At 39.5% G+C, this 23,324-nt stretch overlaps 1 protein-coding gene across 2 annotated transcripts in view; it reads left to right on the top strand.

Moving 5' to 3' along the window:
• The window catches only part of LMO7 (LIM domain 7), a 192,490-nt gene that overhangs the window by 153,234 nt on the left and 15,932 nt on the right, over nucleotides 1-23,324 (top strand). The window contains exons 12-20 of one of the 2 annotated variants that reach the window (XM_029936595.1): nucleotides 1,879-1,996; nucleotides 4,280-4,422; nucleotides 5,731-6,163; nucleotides 7,766-8,068; nucleotides 16,225-16,339; nucleotides 17,450-17,611; nucleotides 18,379-18,566; nucleotides 19,629-19,689; nucleotides 21,515-21,571. In XM_029936595.1, the coding sequence (XP_029792455.1) occupies nucleotides 1,879-1,996; nucleotides 4,280-4,422; nucleotides 5,731-6,163; nucleotides 7,766-8,068; nucleotides 16,225-16,339; nucleotides 17,450-17,611; nucleotides 18,379-18,566; nucleotides 19,629-19,689; nucleotides 21,515-21,571 (1,580 nt within the window). The remainder of the gene's footprint in view (nucleotides 1-1,878; nucleotides 1,997-4,279; nucleotides 4,423-5,730; nucleotides 6,164-7,765; nucleotides 8,069-16,224; nucleotides 16,340-17,449; nucleotides 17,612-18,378; nucleotides 18,567-19,628; nucleotides 19,690-21,514; nucleotides 21,572-23,324) is intronic. The other variant, XM_029936596.1, reaches the window with a different exon arrangement.

Here is a 23,324-nt window from a genome sequence, read left to right as displayed (position 1 = left end):
ATAATCCAGGTGGGAGATATAATGGTTTGGATCGGGGTGGAGATGGTGAGAAGTGGTTGTATCCTAATTATATTTAGAAAGTAGACAGGGTGCTGATGTAATCAGTTATGATGTATTAGAGAAAGAGAGGAATCCGGGATGACTCCAAGATTTTTGGCCTATACTCTGGAGGATGGAGTTGAATTTTATTGATGAGTAGATTGGGGGTGAATAATCATGTTTTTGGTCTATGACAAGTCAAGTTTGGGTTGTCTGTTAGACTTTGAAGTGGAGAACGAAGAGGAAGCTGTTCATACCCATCCATTATGTAGTGTGTCAGGAATCCTGAGAAATGAGTGGCATTTAAAAAAGGCATATATATTGGTGAAGGGCTTTCATGTTGGAACAGTTGAAGAAAGACTCGCAGGATCTGGAGACGAGGTGATAATTTAAGCTATTTTAAAAGTCTAGCTAAGAGTTGGCTGTGTGCTGATCTAGGGTGTTGGCAATAGAAGTGGAAAGAAAAAGACACTGAATAAGAGGACTTGATAACTAATTGAAAGTAGGGAGAAGGGAGAGGCAAAGGTGAAAAATGGTTCTTAGGTTTCAAATGTGGATGATTGGAAGCAGGTTACACCATTAACAGCCATAAGCAGAAAAGCAGGTTTGGGGACAAGATTGAGTTTGGCTACATCAACAATAACCATGTGTTTAGTGAGTTGTAGTTTACAAATCCTTCCTAGATATTATTTCAATTGGTCCTTTTATAATTGAAGTGCCTAGGGGATATCCATGTAGGTATTTATTCAACAAGTAATTGGAATTGAGGGAAGGGAGAGCCTGGCCCTGGGCTGTGGACTGGGAGTCATTTGCATAGAAACTAATTGAATTCCTAAGCTAACTAAGGGCCAGCCTGTTTTAAAAGAAATGTGGTGATAACAAAATCTTGGGGAAGGCAAAGTTTAAAGGCCCAAGAAGGAGATGTGGAGTTACTTTAATAACTAAAACTAGAGTCCATTTTAATGAAATAAAATCCAAAGTGCATTATGAAAGATCTGTGGGAAAGCATATTTTCAGCACCTCACCTTCAAAAGCTGTGTCTTCTGTCTTTTATTCCTCCAGTATTCACACTGGACTCCTCTCACTACCCTACTTCCCAGTGTAATTTACCCATCCGTTGTGTGTGCATGTAGATAGCACACATAGCCTTGTGTCCAACTCCCCACTCTGTTCATTGGTTCTGCTCTAAAGCGAACTGAGAGCTAATCCTCAGTACGTACTCATGGCAGGCATCCATATTGGGAGACATGAAACCTGCCAAAATAAAACAGAGGACTAGAAAAGTCATTTATTATAACTAGTTTTTAGAAAATACCTGTGTGTGGTGCTTTGAGAACAAGTCCAGGGCAGTGGTAGAGTGGATCTTAGAGAATCCTTGAGAAGAAGCAACACATTTATTCATGGTATTGAACTTGAGGAGAAAATATCAGGTAATCATTAAATTATTTAATAAGTGCCCAGAAAAGGCAGCCAAACCTTAAAAGATTATCTTTGGGGGAGATAGAAAAATACAGATGAGTCTAGTAAATATTTCTTTCTAAAGTAATCCCTTTCTGCATGGACCACTCCACATATGACCATTGGATAATTTTTTAGACTCGTGCAGGGTTCATTTAGCCATTTTGTAAAAGAATTCACACTTGAGTTGAGTGTTAGGCTCTTGTTTCTCGTTTTGGAAAAACACCATTTATCTCTGTAGTGCTATTTCTGTGATATTATCACTAAAACGTCTAGGTCGTACCGCAGAAATTTAGGTGGAATTTCCAAATAAAAGCCCAACCTTCCAGTTTTAACCCTAAATCATGTGAACCTCGGTTACCATGGGTATCTTTGTTGTAGGAGTAAGTCCATGAGTGATGTCAGCGCCGAGGATGTTCAGAACTTGCGTCAGCTGCGTTACGAGGAGATGCAGAAAATAAAATCACAATTAAAAGAACAAGATCAGAAGTGGCAAGATGTGAGTACATTGTATATTTGGAGATGGGAAGACTGGGAGAATGTACTTATTTGACTCTTCCTTTCTTCTCTTAAAAGAAAATCAATATACTTGACATGATCTTCCTTGCTACAGAATTCAGTTCTAAAGAAAATGTGACCAACTTCCTTTAAAAAGATTTTTATACCTTTTTGACCTATTACTGTTGCCTATTTTAAAGGCCACTGTGAAAAATATAATGGGAGGTTTATTTTCTCATGTTCTCTATGAGTTCTAAGAAATGTGAACCTGCTTTCTCACAGCTTGGTTAACTTGTTAACTCGCTTTGGTTGGTTGAATTGGAGTATGACTGTTACTGAGCTAGTGAAGGAAAAGACTAACTCAAAGTTTAGGGGTAGCAGAGGAGTAGGGGTCCAGAACAGTTCAGGCATTAGCAGGGAGAGAGAGGGGGCTCTCAGAGTTAATAGAGATTTGGGGAAAAATAAGAAATATAACTAGGAGTACTATTTGGGTTGGAACAGTAGTTGATATGAATCAAAATTCAGTGTTTTCACAGAGCTGACCTATGTCCAGTTGTTTATGTGGATATAGACAGTATTTAGCTTTGTTCCTGCAGGAAAAAAGCTTGATCTGTTTTGAAAGAGGTAATTGGTACAAACCAAATGAGTGTCTAGAAATACAATAGATGAATTAGAGCAAACCCAAAAGAGTTTGAGAACAACTTTATGGGAAGGGCAGAGTGTTACAATGACAGGCAGACCAGGGATAGTAAATCTTCATTTTCAAAGAGGTTATAGTCTATGAAGTGAAGAAGAACCCACTGCCTTGGCTGCATTTCTTAATTCCAGTGTCTTTTAGTGGGGAACTCGCTTTAATTATCCAGAAACAGTAATTCAGTGTCACTTTGCCAAAATACATGGTGATGGTTTGGGTATGAAAATAACTATTGAGGGGTTATCCATTAAGTCAAGTCAGATGAAAATTCATGCTGATTATTCTCTAGGACTAAATACACACTGCTTTTGTTCTTGTTGGAAGTAGTTCCTATTGGCTTCAGGCTGTTTCTAAACAGGAGTGGCCCTCTCTACTCTTTTTTTTTTAATGCATATTTATTTTTTGAGAGAGACAGATAGACAGTATGCATGAGTTGGGGAGGGGTTGAGGGAAGGAGGGAGACAGAATCTGAAACAGGCTTCAAGCTCCGAATTGTCTGCACAGAGCCTGACACGGGGCTTGAACTCAGGAATGGTGAGATCATGACCTAGGCAGAAGTTGGACATTCAACCAACTGAGCCACCCAGGTGTCCCGGTGTCTACTCTTAAAGGTATAAACCAAACTTAGTTTAGTCTGAGACCTTGGATGTACTTCTATTTGGACTGGAATGCCATCAGTAGTTGTTAACATGGCATTTCTCTATTTTGGAGACATAGAAAAGTTTGTACCATCCAAACTGTCTTAAACCCCTGAGAGTGACAACCAGCTTAGGCTGCTAGGGCCAATTTAAAGGGAAAATTGGGTTGGTTGTCCATGGGTCAGCAGCCAGCTGGGTTAGCCTTTTCTTCCTGGGAATATGGGAAACAGATCCACTTGTTCTGTGTGATCTTCCTTATTCCTCTGCCAGGAAGTGGAGTTTGCCTGCTTTGAAGTCATGTACTCAAGCCTGGCCTCCCCAGGAAAACCTTTTCAAACTCTGCCCTCCCCTACCTCAGGTACAATGACCAGACCGCCACCATCCTGTGCAATCCAATCATCATCACACTGTTGAACTCTTTTGACAAGTCTCTTTCCCTTCAAGACCAAGAAGAGTTCCGTGAGGGGACCCACATCTTCTGCCTCTGCATGCTTGTGGTCTTTTGGATTGTGCTCACTGTATGTTCAATGAAAGAGCATACAGTCCTGCTTAACCATTTCAGTCCCAGCTCTGTCCCAGTTTTACTCGTGAAATCTGCCATTTCACATGACAGCCACATTATTGGAGTCACATGAAAATGAATTTGAAACAGCTCCTGATCTTTCTGACCTGGCACCTAATTACAAGCATTTAGCATTCTTTGTGAAATGGTCAGGGAGGCAGGAAAACAGTAATGGGGTCTATCTTACTAGGTCAGGTTTTTTGGACAGACACATGAGATAAAGGCTGGTACAGAAACACCAGCTATAAAAAGCAAAATTAGGGCACCTTGGCATCAAGTTGGAGTGAATAGTTTCAGCGGTGTAATGGGATACTCTGGCACTCTCTCGCCGCTAGAAAGGGTGTGTAGAAATTCAGGTATGCCTGTGCTGATGTGATTTTCTTCCGTCAGGACCTTGCAAAATGGAAAGACCGTCGAAAAAGCTACACTTCAGATCTGCAGAAGAAAAAAGAAGAGAGGGAAGAAATTGAAAAGCAGGCGCTTGAGAAGTCTGAGAGAAGCTCGAAGACATTTAAGGAGATGCTGCAGGACAGGTAAGAGAGCTGAGTGCACCGCATGGCCGCAGACACCGTGCTAGAAATCTGTATTTACATAAATGTGGTGGGATGGAAGGTGTACGCCAGTATTAAATCACAAACAGTAGGCACTTAACTCTCAGTATGTGGCCCTGCAATGAAAAAGCAAAGTATTGCTGTAATAAATAGTGACTTGGATTAACAAAAGAAATGGGCGCTTAATATAGTGTGCATTATTTCTTGATTTTTACATTATATATTCACATGCGATATCGGATGGTGTTGGCTGTAATTCGTGCAGAAAAAAAACCTACTTTTTCTCCTTTTAAAGTGAATTTAGGAAGGGAATGGCCAAATAAAACTAGGCACCACTCATCTAAATTGTGTAAAATATGAAGTTCTTTTTCATGTCTTAGTGGTGTGATTAAAATTCTATTTTAAAGGAAGACAATGTAAATGTAAACGAGAGGGGTGTATTTTGGCATTGCAACACAACAGGATAAACATCCAATTTAAACTTTCCCGTAGAGCAGTTACTGTGAGAAACCTGGGAATATTTCTAGGTCACAGGGAAGGCAAATATGCTTTAAGGATAATGTCAGAAAGGAAATGTGCTGTCAGGTGAAATTAAACAAAACTCCTTTGTGCCCTGGAAGCGAATGGTAAACACTGTTTCTTTCACCTAAAGGCAGTGCAGGTTGAAAGGAATTCCCTACTGAACGGGAGTGACGAGGATGTTTCATGAACTTTTCTATAAATATGAACGGTGGCTTTAGTCTGTAACAATTGTCCATGCGAGTTCTATTAAGCAGTATGAAATCATATCCTAACTTGATCTTAACTGAAGTCTGATTCCTTTGTGGAAATCTTTTTTTTTTTTTACTAAATTGTTTAAAATTTTGAACAAGGGGGAGAAAGCTCACAACCCTGTAAAGGAAGCCACGTTTTTGGAAGGTTCAAATTGGTTGTCAATTAATAATACCTTCAGTGTGCTAATTTGGGAAGATTTATGAACTTGTGGCTTTGTGAGGACTCCCTTATTAAATATCCCATGTTCTTATTAACAACTCTTCATAATTAAAAAAAAATCCCTCTGAGCCTGTTTATAAACAAGAGTCCAGTTCTTAACAATTTTTTAATGTGGCACTAAAAAAATTACATGTATTTATCCTCATGTTCTGTTAATATTGTACTGGTTATTGTGTGAGGCCAGTAGCCTTTTGATTCTTAGTCTGTTTTATGTTCTTTCCAAAGTAGCCTCTCTCCACCTCCTTGTGCTAAATAAATGCGTAACTTTATGGTTACGGTGCGCTCCTTTCTGCCTAGGGAATCTCGAAATCAAATGTCCGCAGCTCCTTCGAGAAGGAGGTTGCTTTCTTCTGATGATATCCTGCACGAAGACACGCTTTCCCCTAGGCTGACCGCGTCGGAAGCAAGTTACCAGAGTGAGAAAGTAGAAGAGAAAGGAGTGACGTGTTCTGCAGAAGTTCCTAAACAGGATTCTACAGCTTTTGCAAAAGGAGCGGACGCTGCAGCTGCTGAAATTCCGCTTCCTTCTCCAAGCCCCATGGAAGAGCAACACCCAGACCCTTTGTCTCCTCAGCATTCACCGAGTACACAAACCAAGTCGACTCGGATTTCAGCCTCTCTCCCCAGAAGTTACCAGAAAACTGATACAGCCAGGTTAACATCTGTGGTCACAGCGAGACCTTTTGGCTCTCAGGCAAGAGGAATCTCCTCACTCCCGAGATCCTACACGGTAAAAAAAAATGAGTTCCCAGTACATTTAGTCCGTCCTTAAGAGCACAATGTTGGTGAACTTTTACAGAAGTTTGAGTTCCATCTACTTGATGTATAAAGTGTACATAACTTCTGTGTAAAGAAATTTCAGCCAGATTAAATTCAATAGACGTTTAATGCTTAAAATATAACAACTCGTGTGAAATAGATTAAACTTCAAAGTCAATGACAGTAAGGTTGGTAACATTTTAAACAGCAATTTCATAAAGTTTAACCTGAATATTTTCAGGTGCCTTATGAACAGCATTCTAGTTTCCTCTGAGTACCCACTTTATTAGAATTTGCTGTGCTTGAATGTTGCTATTAAAATCAATTTAATGGTTCTATTTATATTGGGATTTTGAAGAATATAGAAAATGGAATTGTTTGCCCTGAGAATGAAGCAGCGGTGCATACCTGAAAATGGGTATATTAATTTTAACTCTTTGTCTTAGATCAGTGTTCAAATTCTTTTTACCTCTGCCAATATAGTATCCTAAAATCTAAGAAAAAGCTTGAAAAAAAATATTCAAGGTAAGGAAAACCTGCCTCAACTAGCCAGGAAATTCCAATCATTACATTAAGTAAAATAAAGATCTATTTGATGGCATAAAAATCAAATATATATGACTCATTACTAACATAGTCAAAAGGCAACTTATAGAGTCAGAAAAATATTAGCAAAATGAATTCTAGATGTAGGGTTAATATCAGTAAGATATAACATGCTCCTACAAATGGGTAAGAAAAAGATAAGCACAAGAAAAATGGATGTAGAAATGAGTGGCCAGGTTAAGGAAGAAGGAATTCAAATGGTTGATAACATAAAACACATTGAACCATGTTCATCTTCATTAGAGCAAGAATGAAATGTACAGCTTTTCAGTCATCAGACTGACAAAGATTTAAAACACTGAAAATGTCTTGTGTGTTGGCAAGGGTGTGGAGAAACAGCCATTCTGGTACATTACATTAGGAGTGCATAGCTATAATACATATATAATTTATATAAATACATATACCATCATATACAGAACACATAATTTATATAATACATACATAATTTTATATATACATACATAATTTATATATTACATTAAGTTTTTAAATATTAAATTTATTATACATAAAATATCCTTTGGCCCAATAAGTATACTTTTGGAAACCTATGAAAATAAGTATTCCAGCTGTAATAATACATAGGTACTTGTTGCAATATTTCTGGAGGGTACAGAAAACTTGAAACACATTGAATACATATCACGTGAGTACATTGTAGACATCCCTACCGTGCAGCACTCAGTAATTAAAAAGTGTAGTCTAGAGATCTCTTAACCCATCAGAATGATGTAAATGAGTAAATAAAGTTTCAGAAGTCTGTTTATAATATCAACATTTTTGTAAAAACAAGTCCTCCTCCCAACATGCCACGCGTCTGTTAGTATGAAAGACCATGCCCCAAGCTTTACCAATAGTGGCCGCGGGTGGTATGTTACTTTCATAGTTTTAAAATATTTAGTGTACGTATTTTTTAAAACAGAAATCTATCAATGCCAAGCTTAAAATGCTGTTTCCTTTTTAGATGGATGCTGGTTGGAAGTATAATGGAGACATGGAAGATGTTAAGAGAACTCAGAGCAGTTTGGGCAGCGCCTCTGTGCAGAACCCTGCCACCAGCCAGCTTGCTACCGGCAGGTCCAGTGAGAGAGAGGGAGCAGTGGTGGAAGCAGGTGTGATGCAGCTGCCCTCTCCTACCCCCTCGCTCTCATCACTTTCCCAGGACGAAGCTGCCACGTCTAAAGCCACATTGTCCTCCCCTGACTTAACGTCTGAGCTTGGAGAAGGGGGAAGCTCACCACAGACAGAGGTCTCAAGATCCTCACAGGTGAATATGAGAAGGCTCCTCGTCACCCATTGCTCTGAAACATAAGTATTTAAATCTGGAAACTATGTTTCTAATTTCTAGGCATCATTATCTGGGCTGATAACATGGAAAACGATATTGTGTTTTATTTTTAGCACATCTTGGAGGAAGGAATCCTCTTCCTCCTTTGAGCATGTGGATCCAGATTACCCTTGTGATGTGTGTGTTTTGAGGCTTGCTGGACGACTCTCTTTAGAGTTTGGCTAATTTTCCGGCTCCTCCTCATTGCAGCAACTGCTGCCTTCTACTTCTAGTGCTCAGCAGTCCCTGGTCAGGTGTGAGGGTCACTGGAGGGTTATAGGTTCAGGTCTAACAGGGAAGTGGGTAATAAAAGCCCCTTCTCTGGGAAATTAACTGACCACAAGGGGAAATTGGTACGAGTGCTAGATGCTGGTCTCCAGGGACATGGTTCTTCTTTCCTTATCGGATGAACCATCTACTGACTTTCAATACTGATTTAGAAAGTCTACAATTTTGTCCCTTTTCTTGTATCTTAAAGGGAATATTGAGGCTTACTTACAGTAGGACAGTTGTGTTCTGTAACTCTTGGAGTCCAAACAAAATATACCATCAGATGAAGGATGACTAGAGGCCATCTGTAGTTTTTCCTACTTAAAATCCCCATAGATGGCTTTTAAGAAAATTACTAGGTAATGAAGGTAGTGTGTTTTACAAGTCCTCTGTTCTTGAGAAAATTTGGGAATGCAGGAAAGTACAAGTATGAAAGCCACTGCTCATCCCATCATTTAGAGGTCATCTTTGGTCACATTTGTCTTTGCTGTTCCCGTGCATATTTACAAACAGATCTAAAAATGTTTCTTCAGCTTGCTAGAATCATAAGTTGTAAGTTTTTCACTTCATTTTTAAAGAATGGGAAAGATACAATTAGCATCATAAGTTTGAGTGGATCAGAGTGCCTGAGGTCTACATGGAGAACATAATGTACCAGTGGGTGAATAATAAAAACAGAAGCAAGGTGTCTTTTGTTTTACAGACCTGCATGTTTGCCTTCACCTTTTCACATAGCAGACCCAGCGAAACAGCCTCATTAATGTATTGTGTGCTGGGGACTAGTCACTCCCTCAGGGTGGCAGCCGACTCGCTGCATCCAGGGATTAAAGCAAGGGGCTGAGTGTGGTGTGGGGGTGTGTTCCAGGTTATTGCAGTTGCGAGGAACCTGAATGAACATGGCATGGATTCAGGTTTCATCATTAATGGGTTTATCTCCCTTGTCTCCAAGCTTGAAATGGTATCCTACCAAGCAAAATCAGGCTTTCCCAAGGAAAGCACTTGGAGTGCCTGAACACATGTGTACGTCATATGGTGACTTACCTGTCTCAGAGTTGCTTGCACTATGAAGAAAGCAGCTCGGGTACCATCACCTGCTCTTGTCACTGAGAAGGAGCTTACTTGCCTTGGGAACAGGACAGCCAATGACTAATAAGTCAAGGGTGTTTGCAACACTCTTCCAAATATTTGTCCAAACTCTGTAATACTAGGTGTTCAGAGAATAGAAAAAGCACAAATAATATGTGGGTGAACATTTAGATGTTTTGGTAACTTTGCATGTGTTTTTCAGGTCTTCTTTCTCCTTCTTACTTCACACTTTCACTAGGAATGTCCCTTCGTTTCTTTGTTCCTGCATCTCCCGTGATATTCTTTTCTATTCTTCCTTCCACAACCCTAATTCTCTTTCCCCCTCATTGCAAATGCTTTGTAAATAGTCACACGTATCTGAACATTCTGTGCAAGCCTGATGCTAGACTGACTTGCAGGAGGCCAGGCTGCACTGGGTCAGTTCTCCGCTGCAAAGCCTCCAGTGCCACTCTGTGGTCTGTTCAGTGAAGTTCAAAGCACTCAAGGGAGTGCTGTGGTCCCTCGACACTGGTCCCAAACTCTGTTTGGGGTGCTGTAACAGCGGCTTCTTGAGTGCTCACCGTGTGCCAGCCAGGCTTCTCAACCTATTTCTTAGCCCTCAGGGACCCTTATGCCCTTGTTAGGCTGTTGTGGACATTGAGGCATGGAGTGGCCATGTTACTTGTCCAAGGCCATCCAGGGTACTGAGCGGTAGAGTCAGGATTTGAAACCAAGCAGTCTGACTCAAGGTCGCTCGTACCGTACTATGTTGTGGGAAGAAGAATTGTAAGTCGGTGACCTGGCCATACAATACCACTTGCTTTTTCTTGAACACCTAGTACACTTTCTGAAACACATCAGAGATATTTGTTCTTACTGTTCTCACATTCTAAAATGCTTATTTTACCCATGTTTGTCTTGTGAGGTCCTCCTGTTCTTTCAAAGCCCAGGAGGGTCACTTCCTTTGTGAATCAAGACTTCTTCCCCTAGTTATAAGTGAACTTTTCACCTGTGAGAGTTTCATTTGCTGAGTTCTTCCTTGTTCTAAGTGTTCACCGTTTCTCCTTCACTGCTGTTCTTTGTACCCTCCACAGCCTCTACACATAGTGGACACTTTTGTATTTAATGACTCTAATTGCAGTCAAGGCCTTGATCACCAAACCGAGGGGTGAACTTGATCCACCAGGTAACTTAGGTGCTTATAGGTTCTTTCCCATCTCTGTTGCCCAGCAGGGGTTTCATTCTTCTCCTACCTTTCCTCCTTTACATCTCTTATGGTATTGCTTCTTTTCCTGCCTCTTTTTCTGTTCCAGGCTGCCAGTGCAATCCTCAGGGTGACCCCGAGGCAGGGGGAGAGAGTGTGACTCCTCCCAGAGTTCTTCATCCTCCTCCAAGTGCCTCACAGATGTGGCTTTGATAACTTTCCCCTGATTGGTCTCATTACAGGGTTTTGTTTCCCGTTCTTTCTTGTCAGAGCACTCTTCTCCCAAACTCCACCCAGATCCACATTTCAGAAACGCTGCCCCAGAGTTTTAAAAATGTACCCAGAAGCCAGATGATACACATGGAAGGAAGGAAGCTTTTTACATGTTTGCTTCTTAATCAGCAGGCCTATGATGGTGCCCCTTTTGAATAGCACTCAGGGCTGACCATGTCACAGCTGCCTCCCATGCCCTGTGCTGGCTTGTCACCTTCACTAGACTCTCCTCTTTGGGAGAGCAGGAAGCAAGCCTGTCCTGATCACTGTTAGCACGGTGCCTGGATCTGTAAGTAATCGTTGAATGCTGGCTGAGTTCTATTGGCTTCAGAGCCAAGTATATGAGCATCAAATAGGTTTCTCTTCGGTTGATCTGGAAACTGCTTAACCGGCATATATATACAGAAAGTAATTATGGCACAGCAGTCATATACCTTGGCACCTCTTAAAAGTTTCACTTAGTCCTCACAATGACCTTGCAAACTAGGTGATATTATCCCCACTTTTACTGATGAAGTGCTTGAGATGTGAAAGTCACATAACTTGCCCTGGGCCGGTTAAGTGCTTAAGCCACAACTGTAATTTCTCTGACCCTAATATTTTTGAAACATGACAGGCTCCAGTTTGAGAACTGCCTTATGTGTAGTTAAACACAAATGTTGGCTTATGTTAACTTTGTTGTATCACTAGAATTTTAGAGCCAACAGAGACTGGAATATATTCTGTTTCATAAAGGTAAAGTCATTTTTTAAAATTGTTTTTGAGGGAAGCTGTATGGTTATTGAAATTTATCAGCCATGAATCTGAAATGTAGAATTTCTTTTTTTAATTTTTTAAATGTTTTTATTTATTATTGAGACAGAATCAGAGCATGAATGGGGGAGGGGCAGAGAGAGGGGACACAGGATCTGAAGCAGGCTCCAGGCTCTGAGCTTTCAGCACAGAGTCTGATGCGGGGCTCAAACCCACCAACCGTGAGATCATGACCTGAGCTGAAGTTGGATGATTAACCAACTGAGCTACCCAGGTGCCCCAATGAAATGTAAAATTTCTGAAGGGCAAAGTTGGAAATCTACCCAATAGGAGGTCAGCTACCAGCAATTTTAAAATGGTGTGCAGTAATAGTAATTGTCAGTTCCGTAGCTAAAATCCTGGCAGCCGTGTAGAAGATGGAGGGAAAGGAGGACGGGGGCAAGAGAGCCAATGAGAAGATGGCTGCATTAGTTTGAGCTGTGCCTTCCCCTCTAAATTAAGATGGTTAACTGAAGAGCAATGCCAGGATGGGATGATTCAGGATCCATTTACTGACTGAGGACTTGAGAGCAGTTTCTGTGAATGTGTGTGTGCGCGGAGGGTGGGGGCTGTTGCGTGCCACTGGGGTGGGAAGGGAAGAAGGAGAGACCCAGGTGTGGCCAACTTGGGCATCTGGTCAGGTAGTGATGTAACTGACCAACAGTTGAGAAACAAGAGGTGGAAAAGAGTAGGTTTAGGAAGAAGGTCCTGTGTTAAATTGCGGATATAATGGGCTGAGACAGTAGCCGACAGTGGCAGGGAAGGAGGTTAACTCCGGAAAGCTGGTAGTCAAAAAGAGGGGAGACTGGCGAGGAAAGAACAAGAACGTGAGTGTGGGAGAGGAAGTGGAGGGGCACACAGAGGAAACTGAGAGCTGGCCAGGCAGATGGGAGAGAAGACAGTTTCTTGGAAGCAGAAATAGGTGATAGTGGCTGGGGGCAGGAGGATTGAAAATGGATTTGGTAGGAAAGAGATAAACTTGAAATGGGTTGAGTTAAGCGACAGAGCTGGAATCCTACCTCCTCTTTGACTGGAGAAATGGAGCCAGCATGCATAGATGCGCCTTTGGCAAAGGAGGGGGGCTCTGGTGCCAGAGTGGGGCCATGATTTGGGGCCACCCACCTATGTTCTCCCCCTACTCAGACCATGAAAAAATGATGCGAAAGAGTCATGTATACAATAATCAGAGTTGATACATTTCCTCTGTTACTTACAACTATAGAGTCCGAATCTATTTTGAGTATTTTAGTTTTATCAATTTCAGTAAGGCTTCCCTTAGGTCAACACATTTATCTAATTGAAAAATCAGGGAGAATAGCTTTCTGACCTGTGAGTACAGAAAACTGACCCTATTTTTCATCAGTTCTCATCTTTGGTGAGAGGAAATACCTAATTCATCAGATATCCTAAAATTAAATATGGTCATTACTACTCTAGATCATCATATTTTTGTCTAAAAAGCTCAGCTTTCAGTGTATACTTCTGTTTAAATTGTATCTGATTTGAGGGAAAATATTTTTAAATGCTGATATGTTGATAACCATACTCTTATCTTTTCCTGCATAGACAGCTGGAACCCCCTGACATGGTTCTTTATCAGTCATCAAGAATCTAGTTTCCCCCAAGAGTTTATATTTCTGGTTCTATCCAGTTCAAGCAGTTATAATTCCCTTATCATCATCTTCTGAAGCATGGAAAGCATGGACTTTTGGTGGAATACTCACATGGCATGTGTCTTGTAGAGATAAATAGGGAAGTAGAAATCCTAACTGAAATCACTGCTGGTTAGCTTATGCTAAACTCTAATTATAGATATGTTCCCCTGTGAATCTAATTCAAGGACCGAGGATTCCACAGCAATGCCTACGGGACCGCCGTAATGGGCAGGCCATGCCATTGAAATTACAGCTTGAAACTGAAATTATAGCTACGTTTATGGGTTGGTTTGGGACAGAAGTGGTCTACATAAGATTTTCATTTAAAAGTAGGGTTTTGCTCTGCCCTTTTCTTTACTATGTTCAAGTAGAAGCTTCTTTCCAAGGTAAGAATGTCCTTTTGTGAGACAGTTCTTCTGGTCTAATAAAATTGTGAGACTCTTTCATCTTTAGCTTCAGCTCATTCTCTTTTATCCTATATTTGGTAGAAAAGGATAATGTTCACTTGCTGTCTCCCACAAAGTATTCTTTATGTAGTTTGAGACTATTTATTAGAACTCTATCCTATCTTTTATATTTCAAGATAAAAACCATCAATTAGTATCATGACTATCTAAGGTATCATTTGTCTCTATGCCCTTTTATAGCAAATAGATTCTGTAAATGGCTTTAAGTCAAGTTTTTTTTTTTTTTGGACGGTTAAGTGTGGTAAAGATGACCACTTGTTTTCACTGAGTCACCTCTAATGTAAGTATATGGTAGTTTCGGTTAAGGAGTGGAACTAACCAGTAATTTTTTTCTATTCATAGCAGAGTTTTATTCTGCCGACTGGTGTTCATCAGGCCGATTATTAATGTATTCTCACTACCCACATCTGTGTTTCTGTATTTAAACTGCTTTTACAAGCTTTCTGATGAAGACTTTTCTCTATTATTAGCTACAGATTTTTTAAAAATAATTCCATACTCAACTCTTGAGGAGTCAATAATTATGTTTCAAGAGCAAGGAGCATGCCTCATCTATCTCTGTTTCCCAAGAACTAGGCACTGGGTTTTATACAGAACAGAGGTACAGTAAGTGCATGTTGAACAAATGAATAAGTAAATGTTGTTAAAGACCTTCTGTGTCCATAGAAAGTGTAAGTTCTTGGTTCAGCGCCTTCCTTGTCTTCTTTAAACATCAGTTTTTCTCAGAACATAGTCACATGGATTTTAAACTTGTTTTAGAGATGGGGAAACTTTAGCATAAAGCTTTATGAATTGCCCAATGGGCCCTGGGTTTGGTTTTAATGGTCACATTGAACTGGAGAACTTGTAGGTCTTCCCCCCGCCCCCCTGGAAAATTAAGTGGCTTTAGGAAGAACTTTTTCTTTTAGTCTACGTTTTTAGTTATTTGGAACCAAAGACTGAAACTAGCCTGGGGATGGCAAGTTAAAATTCATGTCTGCTGTTAACCCAAAACAAAACACAAAAAATATGAAAGATAATTGACATGTTCACAGACATTGTATATTTTAAAACTTAAACATTTGTTTTGGAAATGGCTGTGAGTCTGGGGCACCAAGAATTCACTGCTGTGTGCGGTAGTGGTGGCGGCCGGCTGCTGGCAGAGCAGCCCCCTTCTTGGGCTTGCGGCTGGGCTTTCTAGATTGTGACTGGTTACTCAGCGTGTCTCCGTGGGGGGGGGGGGGGCGGCTCTTGGCCTCTGACCTGGTTCCTGGGGGCGGGGGAGCATCGCTTTGCATCCCTCAGCTGTGGGGCGGCTCTTTCCTCACCCCCGGATCTTCTGTGGCAGTGGGGCACACGTCGCCTTGCCAAAGCATCAGGTGCTCCTTAGGGGTGGTGCCAGTCTGACAAGCACACCACAGCCAGCTGATGTGTGTGTTGAAATTATGCAGGTGACTATGCTAAATGTCAGAGACAGTTTTTCTAGAAGTATGGTGGCATTTTTTAAATGATTAAAAATTGGGGCACCTGGGTGGCTCAGTCGGTTAGGTGTCTGACTTTGGCTCAGGTCATGATCTCACAGATTATGGGTTCGAGCCCCGCATAGGGCTCTGGGCTAACAGCTCAAGGCCTGGAGCCTGTTTTGGATTCTGTGTCTCCCTCTCTCTTTCTCTGCCCCTTCCTGGCTTGCCCTGTCTTTCTCTTTCTCAAAAATGAATAAGCATTAAACAAATGATTAAAAATTTTTTTTGATATTTTCAAAAATGCCATTTTATTAAAATGTATGATCTGTAACATTGTAGTCATTTAAGGTGTACAGTGTGGTAATTTGACACATTTATGTGTTGTAATATGATTGCCATTGTAGTGATAATTAGCACCTCGGTCACCTTCTATAATTTTCTTTTTAGTGGCTGGAATAATTATGTTATAGTCTCTTAGCAAGTTTGATCATAATACCATGCTGTCTGTATTCACTGCTGTGTGCATTCCATCTCGAGGGCTCATCTCCTAATTGCCGGTTTGTGCCCTTAAACAGCACACTGTCTACCTTCTTACTCCTTTTCTGGGTAATAACAACTGGTCTATAAAGTAAACCCAGTTGTATGGTGGGCATCCGCCCAAATTTATTAATGCCCAACTGATTTAAAGAAACGATGTGAAGAAAAACATCTATGGATGTGAAGATTTCCCTTATCAGAAAAGTAATAAACTCATTGATATTTATACAAATGAAGGTTTTACCAAACCCAAGTTAAAAAGATCGATGCTCCCGGTTTATCGTGAAATAATTCAGGTGTACCTTGAATATAGCCTCCTTCTTTCCTGGATAGACTTTCCTCTGTGTGGTGCCAGCGACACCTGATCCCACCGGTTCATATTTGTTTTCAGGATCAGTTCAGTGATATGAGAATCAACATACACCAGACGCCTGGGAGCGGTCTTGACTTTGGGTTTACAGTAAAATGGGTGTTTTCTGGGATCTTCGTCGCGTCAGTTGAAGCAGGTAAATCATTGATTTAGCTCCACTGAACTTTCTTCCCCTTGTTATCCTGTGCTGTTCAATCCCCCCCGCCCTCCAGAAATTAGTGTGTTTGATGGAGAAGGAGAAAACAAGTGAAAAGTACAGGCGTAAAGCCAGGAGAGGCATCTTCTTCCCCAAGACTTCCCGGAGACTGATAGTGTTTTTCTCCCTTGCCTAGTTTTCTAGTTTTGTAGTCTTAGTTTTGTGACCTTAACAGAATTGGTTTGTCAAAATTTTAGGTTTAATATTTGGAAATGCTACCAAACAACACTTCACTGAAATTCAAAAATGAACTTTCCATGTTTGGCTCTGTTTGTGGTGGATATATAAGTGCTGTATAGTAAATTGGTATTTTCTGAGTATCCTAATGTAGCTGTTGCCCATGGAGTGTCCCCAGGATACTTCTGGACTTTTACAGAAGGAGTACCCCTCCCCCATCCGGAATACCAAGTCACCCCAGGAAGTCTTCAGCAAAATATCACCACAAGGCCTAAAATTCAAATGAAAGCTACCATTGTTAAGAGGAGTTCCTACTTACATAGTTTAGCTATAAAAAAAAAGTACATGCTAACCCTGTTTTTCTTTTTTTTTTTTTTTAGAAATTTAAGAAAGTTCTTAAAAAAGACTGTTTAATTAGATAATGATAAGTGGCAATTGTAAACAGTTTTAAGTGGCCTTGCTTTTTCTTTTTCTTTCTTTCTTTTTTTAAAATCCATTCCAGGGTACATTTGGTTTTGGAAGCTCAATTTAGTACAATATATTTTTAACTTAAAAATAATTAAAATTTTTTCTTTATTCTTAGGAAGGTAAATTTTATTGACTAGATGAGCTTATTTCTCCTTTACATGTTAATGAAGATACATACTGTAGAATAAAAAATGCCTTTGCTGCTTTGTATAGTATAGATACTCAAATATTTGATAATGTAAAAACCTCATGGCTCTACCCTAACTGAAAGATATAAGAAATGGTTAGTTGAGATTAAGAATGCATTTTTTTTCTTTAAGTAAGCAATTGGTAGAACATGGGTTTTTGTTTGTTTGTTTGGAATTTTTTTATTATTGATTCTTTAATTTATTTTACTTTATATAGGCAGCCCAGCAGAATTTTCTCAGCTACAGGTAGATGATGAAATTATTGCTGTTAACAACACCAGATTTTCATCTAAGGACACACAAGAGTGGGAGGCAACCATGGCTAATGCTCAAGAAACGGGAAACCTAATAATGGATATCAGACGCTATGGAAAGTCTGGTGAGTTGGGTTTGCCACTGTCTGGCTTTCTAAATTGGGAGCTGGTCTTTGGCAAGTGGTCCTAACAGCTTGCTTCAATAACATTTTCCTCAGTTTTTAAAAAGTCTTTGGCTTCAAGATACTTTGCAGTTACACTGATACAAATCTTGAGTGACACTTCCTTGAATATTCTGTCTGAAAACTCTTCACTAGCAAATTTACTGAATTTACATTATTTATTGACTAATTTATGTGCTACACTGATTCTGAATGCAGATATTAACTGAAAACTGTTGTGATTGCTTCTGCATTTGGGAGTCATATAATAATGCTGAGTATTAAGAATTATGATTTTACTTTCTCTACAGCACCATAACTAACTGGTGTAAGAGAGAACATGGTAGGTCATATTCCTGTTGTTCATGCTCAAGGAACTTTCAGCATACATTGTATTATTGTGTTTCTTAGTTGTTGAGGTTAGGTGGAGAAGGGTGTTAAGCCTCCCCCTGCCTGCGAAGGTGTGATATTAAAATACGATACTCTTATCCTGGTTTACAGAAAGATTCAGCAGATTTGCTAGTCTTTTCATTATTAACATCATCTAACCCTTGTGTTTTCAGAAGGTGATCTGTTGGTCAAAACACTGAACTCTTGCCTTCTTTCACAGTCTACCTGATTTGTGTGTATGTCTTCTACGTGTTCATTTTATTTATGTGCATTCAGTAACTTTGTTCTTTCCACTTCAACATTTATGTGTACTCATTTCTTGATCATCATGTGCCAATCAGACTGGGGCAGAGACCAGACTTCCCTGCCATTTACACGGCATAAAACCCTCAATCTCACCAGTATGGCTACCAAAATTATAGGTTCACCTGAAACAAAGTGGATTGATACAACTTCTGGAATTTACAACTCAGACAAATCTTCAACTCTGTCAGTAACGACTGATTTCTCAGAAAGCCTCCAGCATTCTGTAAGTATTTTGAGAAGAGGGAGTATTTGTGTAGAGCAAAGTCTGGGGGGGAGGGGCAGGCGGGGATTGTTTGAACAATGTCAATGCCACTTTAAAAACCGTTAGTTGAATAAGGTAATTTTTATAAGAATGTGAGTAAAGATACATTTTTGACAATCCTGAGGCCTTACTCATTAATAGAGTAATAGTTACGTAGTGCTAAGATCAAAAGATCCTCTGCTGTTGTTCTATTAGAGTAATAGTTACGTAGTGGTAAGATCAAAAGATCCTCTGCTGTTGTTCTATTAGAGTAATAGTTACGTAGTGGTAAGATCAAAAGATCCTCTGCTGTTGTTCTATACCTATTTCTTCCCAATCTTAATCATTACAGCCATTCCTCAGATCTTTGTAGATGTGAAGTAGTAAGGATGTAAAATGATACACTGTAACTTGTCTATGCTTTTTTTAGTTTTCACAAGTAAATTGCACACAATTACTATACTTATTTTAAAACTTCATGAAGCATTTTTAGTTTCTTCTGTAGGTGACTTTGAAGGATAGAATTAGATGTGTGGTTAAGAGATATTCAATTACACTAATTGATTAAAAATAATTACACTCTAGATATTTTTCTAAGTATCAGTTAAATTTAAAATTTCAAATAAGTGCTTATATTGATTCCCTAGATAGAATTGTTGTTATCCTAAGATACTCTTTTATTCAATAAGGAGTTCCTGGTACGTTGTGTAAGAAATGCTTAAGTGCTGAAGAATTTTCTATGCTTATGTTGCTTAGTCTTAAATATAAGAAAGTGAACTAATTATTTGGTACATGATGTTTCTTGGAAACATAATGACTGATTGAACTTAAAGTCATCCATGCTTATAGATAGATGGTCATTAATCCTTTTATGATTATTAAAGATAATGAGAAATTTTTTTCTATTTGTGTAAAAGGCTGTAAGAAATACACTAATATCCTGAAAAACTCACCTTAAGATATTTTCACCAGTGGGAAATGCATTATTTAAACCTCAAGTCCAGTTGGAGAAATAGTTGCTAACTGGCATTTTATCCTTTCCAGAATACTGAATCCAAGGAAATTAATGGAATTCGTGATGAAAGTAATACTTTTGAATCAAAAGGTAATAAACATCACCATTATAACTATATTTATAATGTAGAAGTCATAGCATTCAAGTTTTGCCATTATAAAAATTAATATCAGTGAGTCAAAGAAGAACTGATCCCCCTGGAAGTTGAAACTAAAAGGTTAGCACATAGATCCAGTTACAGAAGGTGGAAGGGCGTCTGGTTCCAGGATTTCAACAGTTCAGGAACTGCAAACAACACTTTGGCAGCAGGGCCCGGAGCTTTGAGAGCCTGTGTGTCTAAGCCAAATAAGAAAGACTGGTTTACAGAGGCCATTAGCCTTCTTGCGGTGGTAGGTTGGCAGAGGGAGTCTTCGTTAAATCTGAAACAATGAATGAAGTTTCCTTCTCCCCTTTATTGTTGTGAAAAGGACATGTTTATAGGCAGCTAGTCTTAGTAGAGAAATGGCAATAACAGTTGTTAGCAAAAGTACCCATTTGTAATGACAAAGCAGGCATAGTATCTAGGGACATCTTGTATTAGGGAGTTACTGCTCTCTTCCTCCTTCTGTCTTTCCATAAATAATTGTTACCACATAGACAGGGAGAGAGACCCAAAAGAGATGAAACTCCTTTTACCATGAAATTAGACTCTGGTCAGGCTGGGTGTTCACAGCGGTTTGACGGCTTTGCCCCTGCATTTGCCAGTTCATAATGCATTAGGTCAAAACCAAACCAAGTCTATACATTTCCCTTTATTGATAATTTATTTTGGTATTAAATTTCTGATAGTTAGAAGTGGCTGTATTTTAATTGTCTGATACTGCATTCTTAATCAAAGAAGTTTTATAAGCAAAGCTGACATTTTTTTTAAGTATATTTATTTTGAGAGAGAGTGTGTGTGCACACATGTGCAAGCCAGCGTGAGTACGGGAAGGGCAGAGAGGGAGAGAGAGTCCCAAGTAGGCTCTGTGCTGCAGGGACATGGGACTCCATGCTGTGAACCGTGAGATCTCAGGCAAAATCAAGAGTCAGAGGCTCAACTGACAGAGCCACCAGGTGCCCCTTGCCTGACTTCTTTTTGATTTATGATGTTAAATCCAAGATGTCTGGGTCCTATTCTACCAGTCGTTCAGGCAGAGCAAACAGATGCTAAGACCCCAAACTCGTCATAAGTGATTGGGACTCTATGCTGGCCTGTCATTTGAGGGCATTGGTAAGAGAAGTAAGCACCAACTAGTCTCAAGCGATCATTCCGTTTACACTTTATGAATAAACTGAACAACAGATCTGTAGAATTCTGTTTCTTTCTTTCCTCTTTTTTTTTTTTTAAATCTGACTGAACTCCATTTACTTGAAGTTAGTGGATGTTACTAGGGCAAAATAGAAGAGTATTTTAGTTTCAAGGATTTGTTTTTCTTTTACCTTTTTCTGAGTATTAATTTGTTTTCTCCATCCCCACTGTTTTTTAGTTCATTTTTTCCTTAGTACTGTGAAAACTCTTAGTTATAAACAATTCTCCTTGGACTTCTAGACTTCAGATTGATTAACCTAAGCAAAATATGTTGGTTTTTGTTTCTCTAAAGCTATGTGATCTAGCATGGACAATGGTATTTGGCTTCTGTGAAACTATGATGCTATCTGCTAGAATTTATTAATGAAACAATTAGTTCCTCTACTAATTTGAATGTAGTATAGACTTCTAAAACTATGTGTCTTTGTACTTTGAAATAATCCATATCTTCTATGGCCATCAGTTTTGTCATTTTAAAACAAATGGTACAGACATTAGTCAAATGACATTTAGTTTTCCGGTGGTGAGACATTAAAATTAATGACATGGCATTGATTTTTTTTTTTTTTTGTATTTTTCAACTAGCATCTGAACCTATTTCTTTGAAAAACTTAAAAAGGCGATCACAATTTTTTGAACAAGGTAAACTACCAAGCTAACAATTCATGCACTTTCATGGAATTGTTGCCATTCTCCACGCTTTCCTAGTAGTCTGTGGTGCTGGGCACTAAGCCTTTTCAACTGGCTGGCATTATGACCAAGCAACATAACCCATTTCCATTCTTTTCCTAGGGTCGTCAGGCTTTTCTTACAGTTCATGGGTCTACCTCTGTGGTAATGGGTCTTTGCGTGTCTTTTGTATACCTCTGAATTTATTTATTTATTTATTTTTGGTTTTCTAATTAAATGATTGAGATGCTGTTACACACACACTTCTTTCCACCGGTGACAGTAAGAAACGAGGAACTTCACTTATGCCTTACTGCTTCCTATGAATTGCGTACTATTAGATTACACCAACATAGAATTGTTGAACATTTATAAAAACTCCAATTTTTGATTACGGACTCTGCTCCTCATAAAGAGCAGAGTTATTTATTCCTGTTGGGATGGTGGCTCTGGAGTGTTAAGAGAGCCGCTCTGTGCACTTTGAAGTAAATCAAGTGTAAATTCCGGTTGCACTTCCAACAACGAGCATCTTGAGAATCACTGTGTTGGTGTAGTTGAGCAGCTCTGCCTTATGTGCTCTGCGTGTGGCATTTCTTCCCCGTGTCACATCTGTCTAACCCGCGTCTCACGAATGCACTTTGAGCTGTGCTGTGCTATTAATAACTTAAAAGTAATTGCCAACATTTGAGATCCAACAGCACAGAGAGTGGCGTGCTGTTGGTGTCTGAATGTTATTGTTTCTTACTTTTAAGATCAAAACACCTTTACCCGCTTTTCTTACGGTATACTTACTGGACTCATGGATTTTTTTTTTTTTTAGATCTGCTAGTCTTCCTTTGGTGACTTAAGGTTTCTTTTTGACCATAAATAGGAATAGCTTTCCAGCCACGCACATGCAAGGTCTCTTTGTGTCAGTATCCTTCGTGGTTTTGACATTTTTGTTGCATTCCTGTTTTCCTTTGGTAATTTAATTGAAACAGTGTGATACTCATAGCTCAAACTGGCTAACATGATACCATTCCTTTTCTTTTGCTATTCTAATGTTCACTCACTTTTCTTCAATGGGCTATTTTAGGGAAGAGTATTTTCCTAAGTCTCAAAGTAGTTTTCTTTAAAAAAAAAAGTGAAAGTGAATAAATTTACCAGACAGATGAGGTTTCAGGAAAATTAAATACACACTGTATAGTGCATGTGATGAAATGAGCTTACTTGTTTATAATCCTTGTCCTACATACAGACACACATTTATGTGGTCCCCCTAAGAATAAAAACAATGATACTAGGGCCATAGGTTTACCATGAAGTTTGAATATCTGTGCTTCAAGTAATAGGAGAGGGAAAGGAACGATTTCTTGAGCATGTTTTTGTGAGGTCTTACTTAAGAAAAGTAGCTTATTGGCAAGGAGACCTGGAAAATGCGATGGGGAGCTGTCGCATCGTAATTGAATAGGGGCAAGTAAAACTTTGAATCTGTAGATGTTGTAACACTTGAGATTCTTATTTTCCCCGCATTTGACCGAGCTATGCCATCCGGCCAGTCTATTCATAAAAGAATCCTGAGACCTCTTTAGAACCTCCATCAACCCAGCTCCCGTAGCGGGAGCTAGGGTTCACCTTTGGCACTCAGAATCAATCAATCAATCAATCTCTCTCTCTCTCTCTCTCTCTCTCTCTCTCTCTCTCTCTTGCTTTTTAAATGACTTTGACTTTGGAAGGTGAATAACAA

Source organism: Suricata suricatta, chromosome 4 (assembly GCF_006229205.1).
Source record: "Suricata suricatta isolate VVHF042 chromosome 4, meerkat_22Aug2017_6uvM2_HiC, whole genome shotgun sequence".
NCBI classification, from domain to species: Eukaryota; Metazoa; Chordata; class Mammalia; order Carnivora; family Herpestidae; genus Suricata; species Suricata suricatta.
The sequence above is the reverse complement of the archived record's forward strand: the minus strand, read 5'-3'. Positions and strand labels throughout refer to the sequence as shown.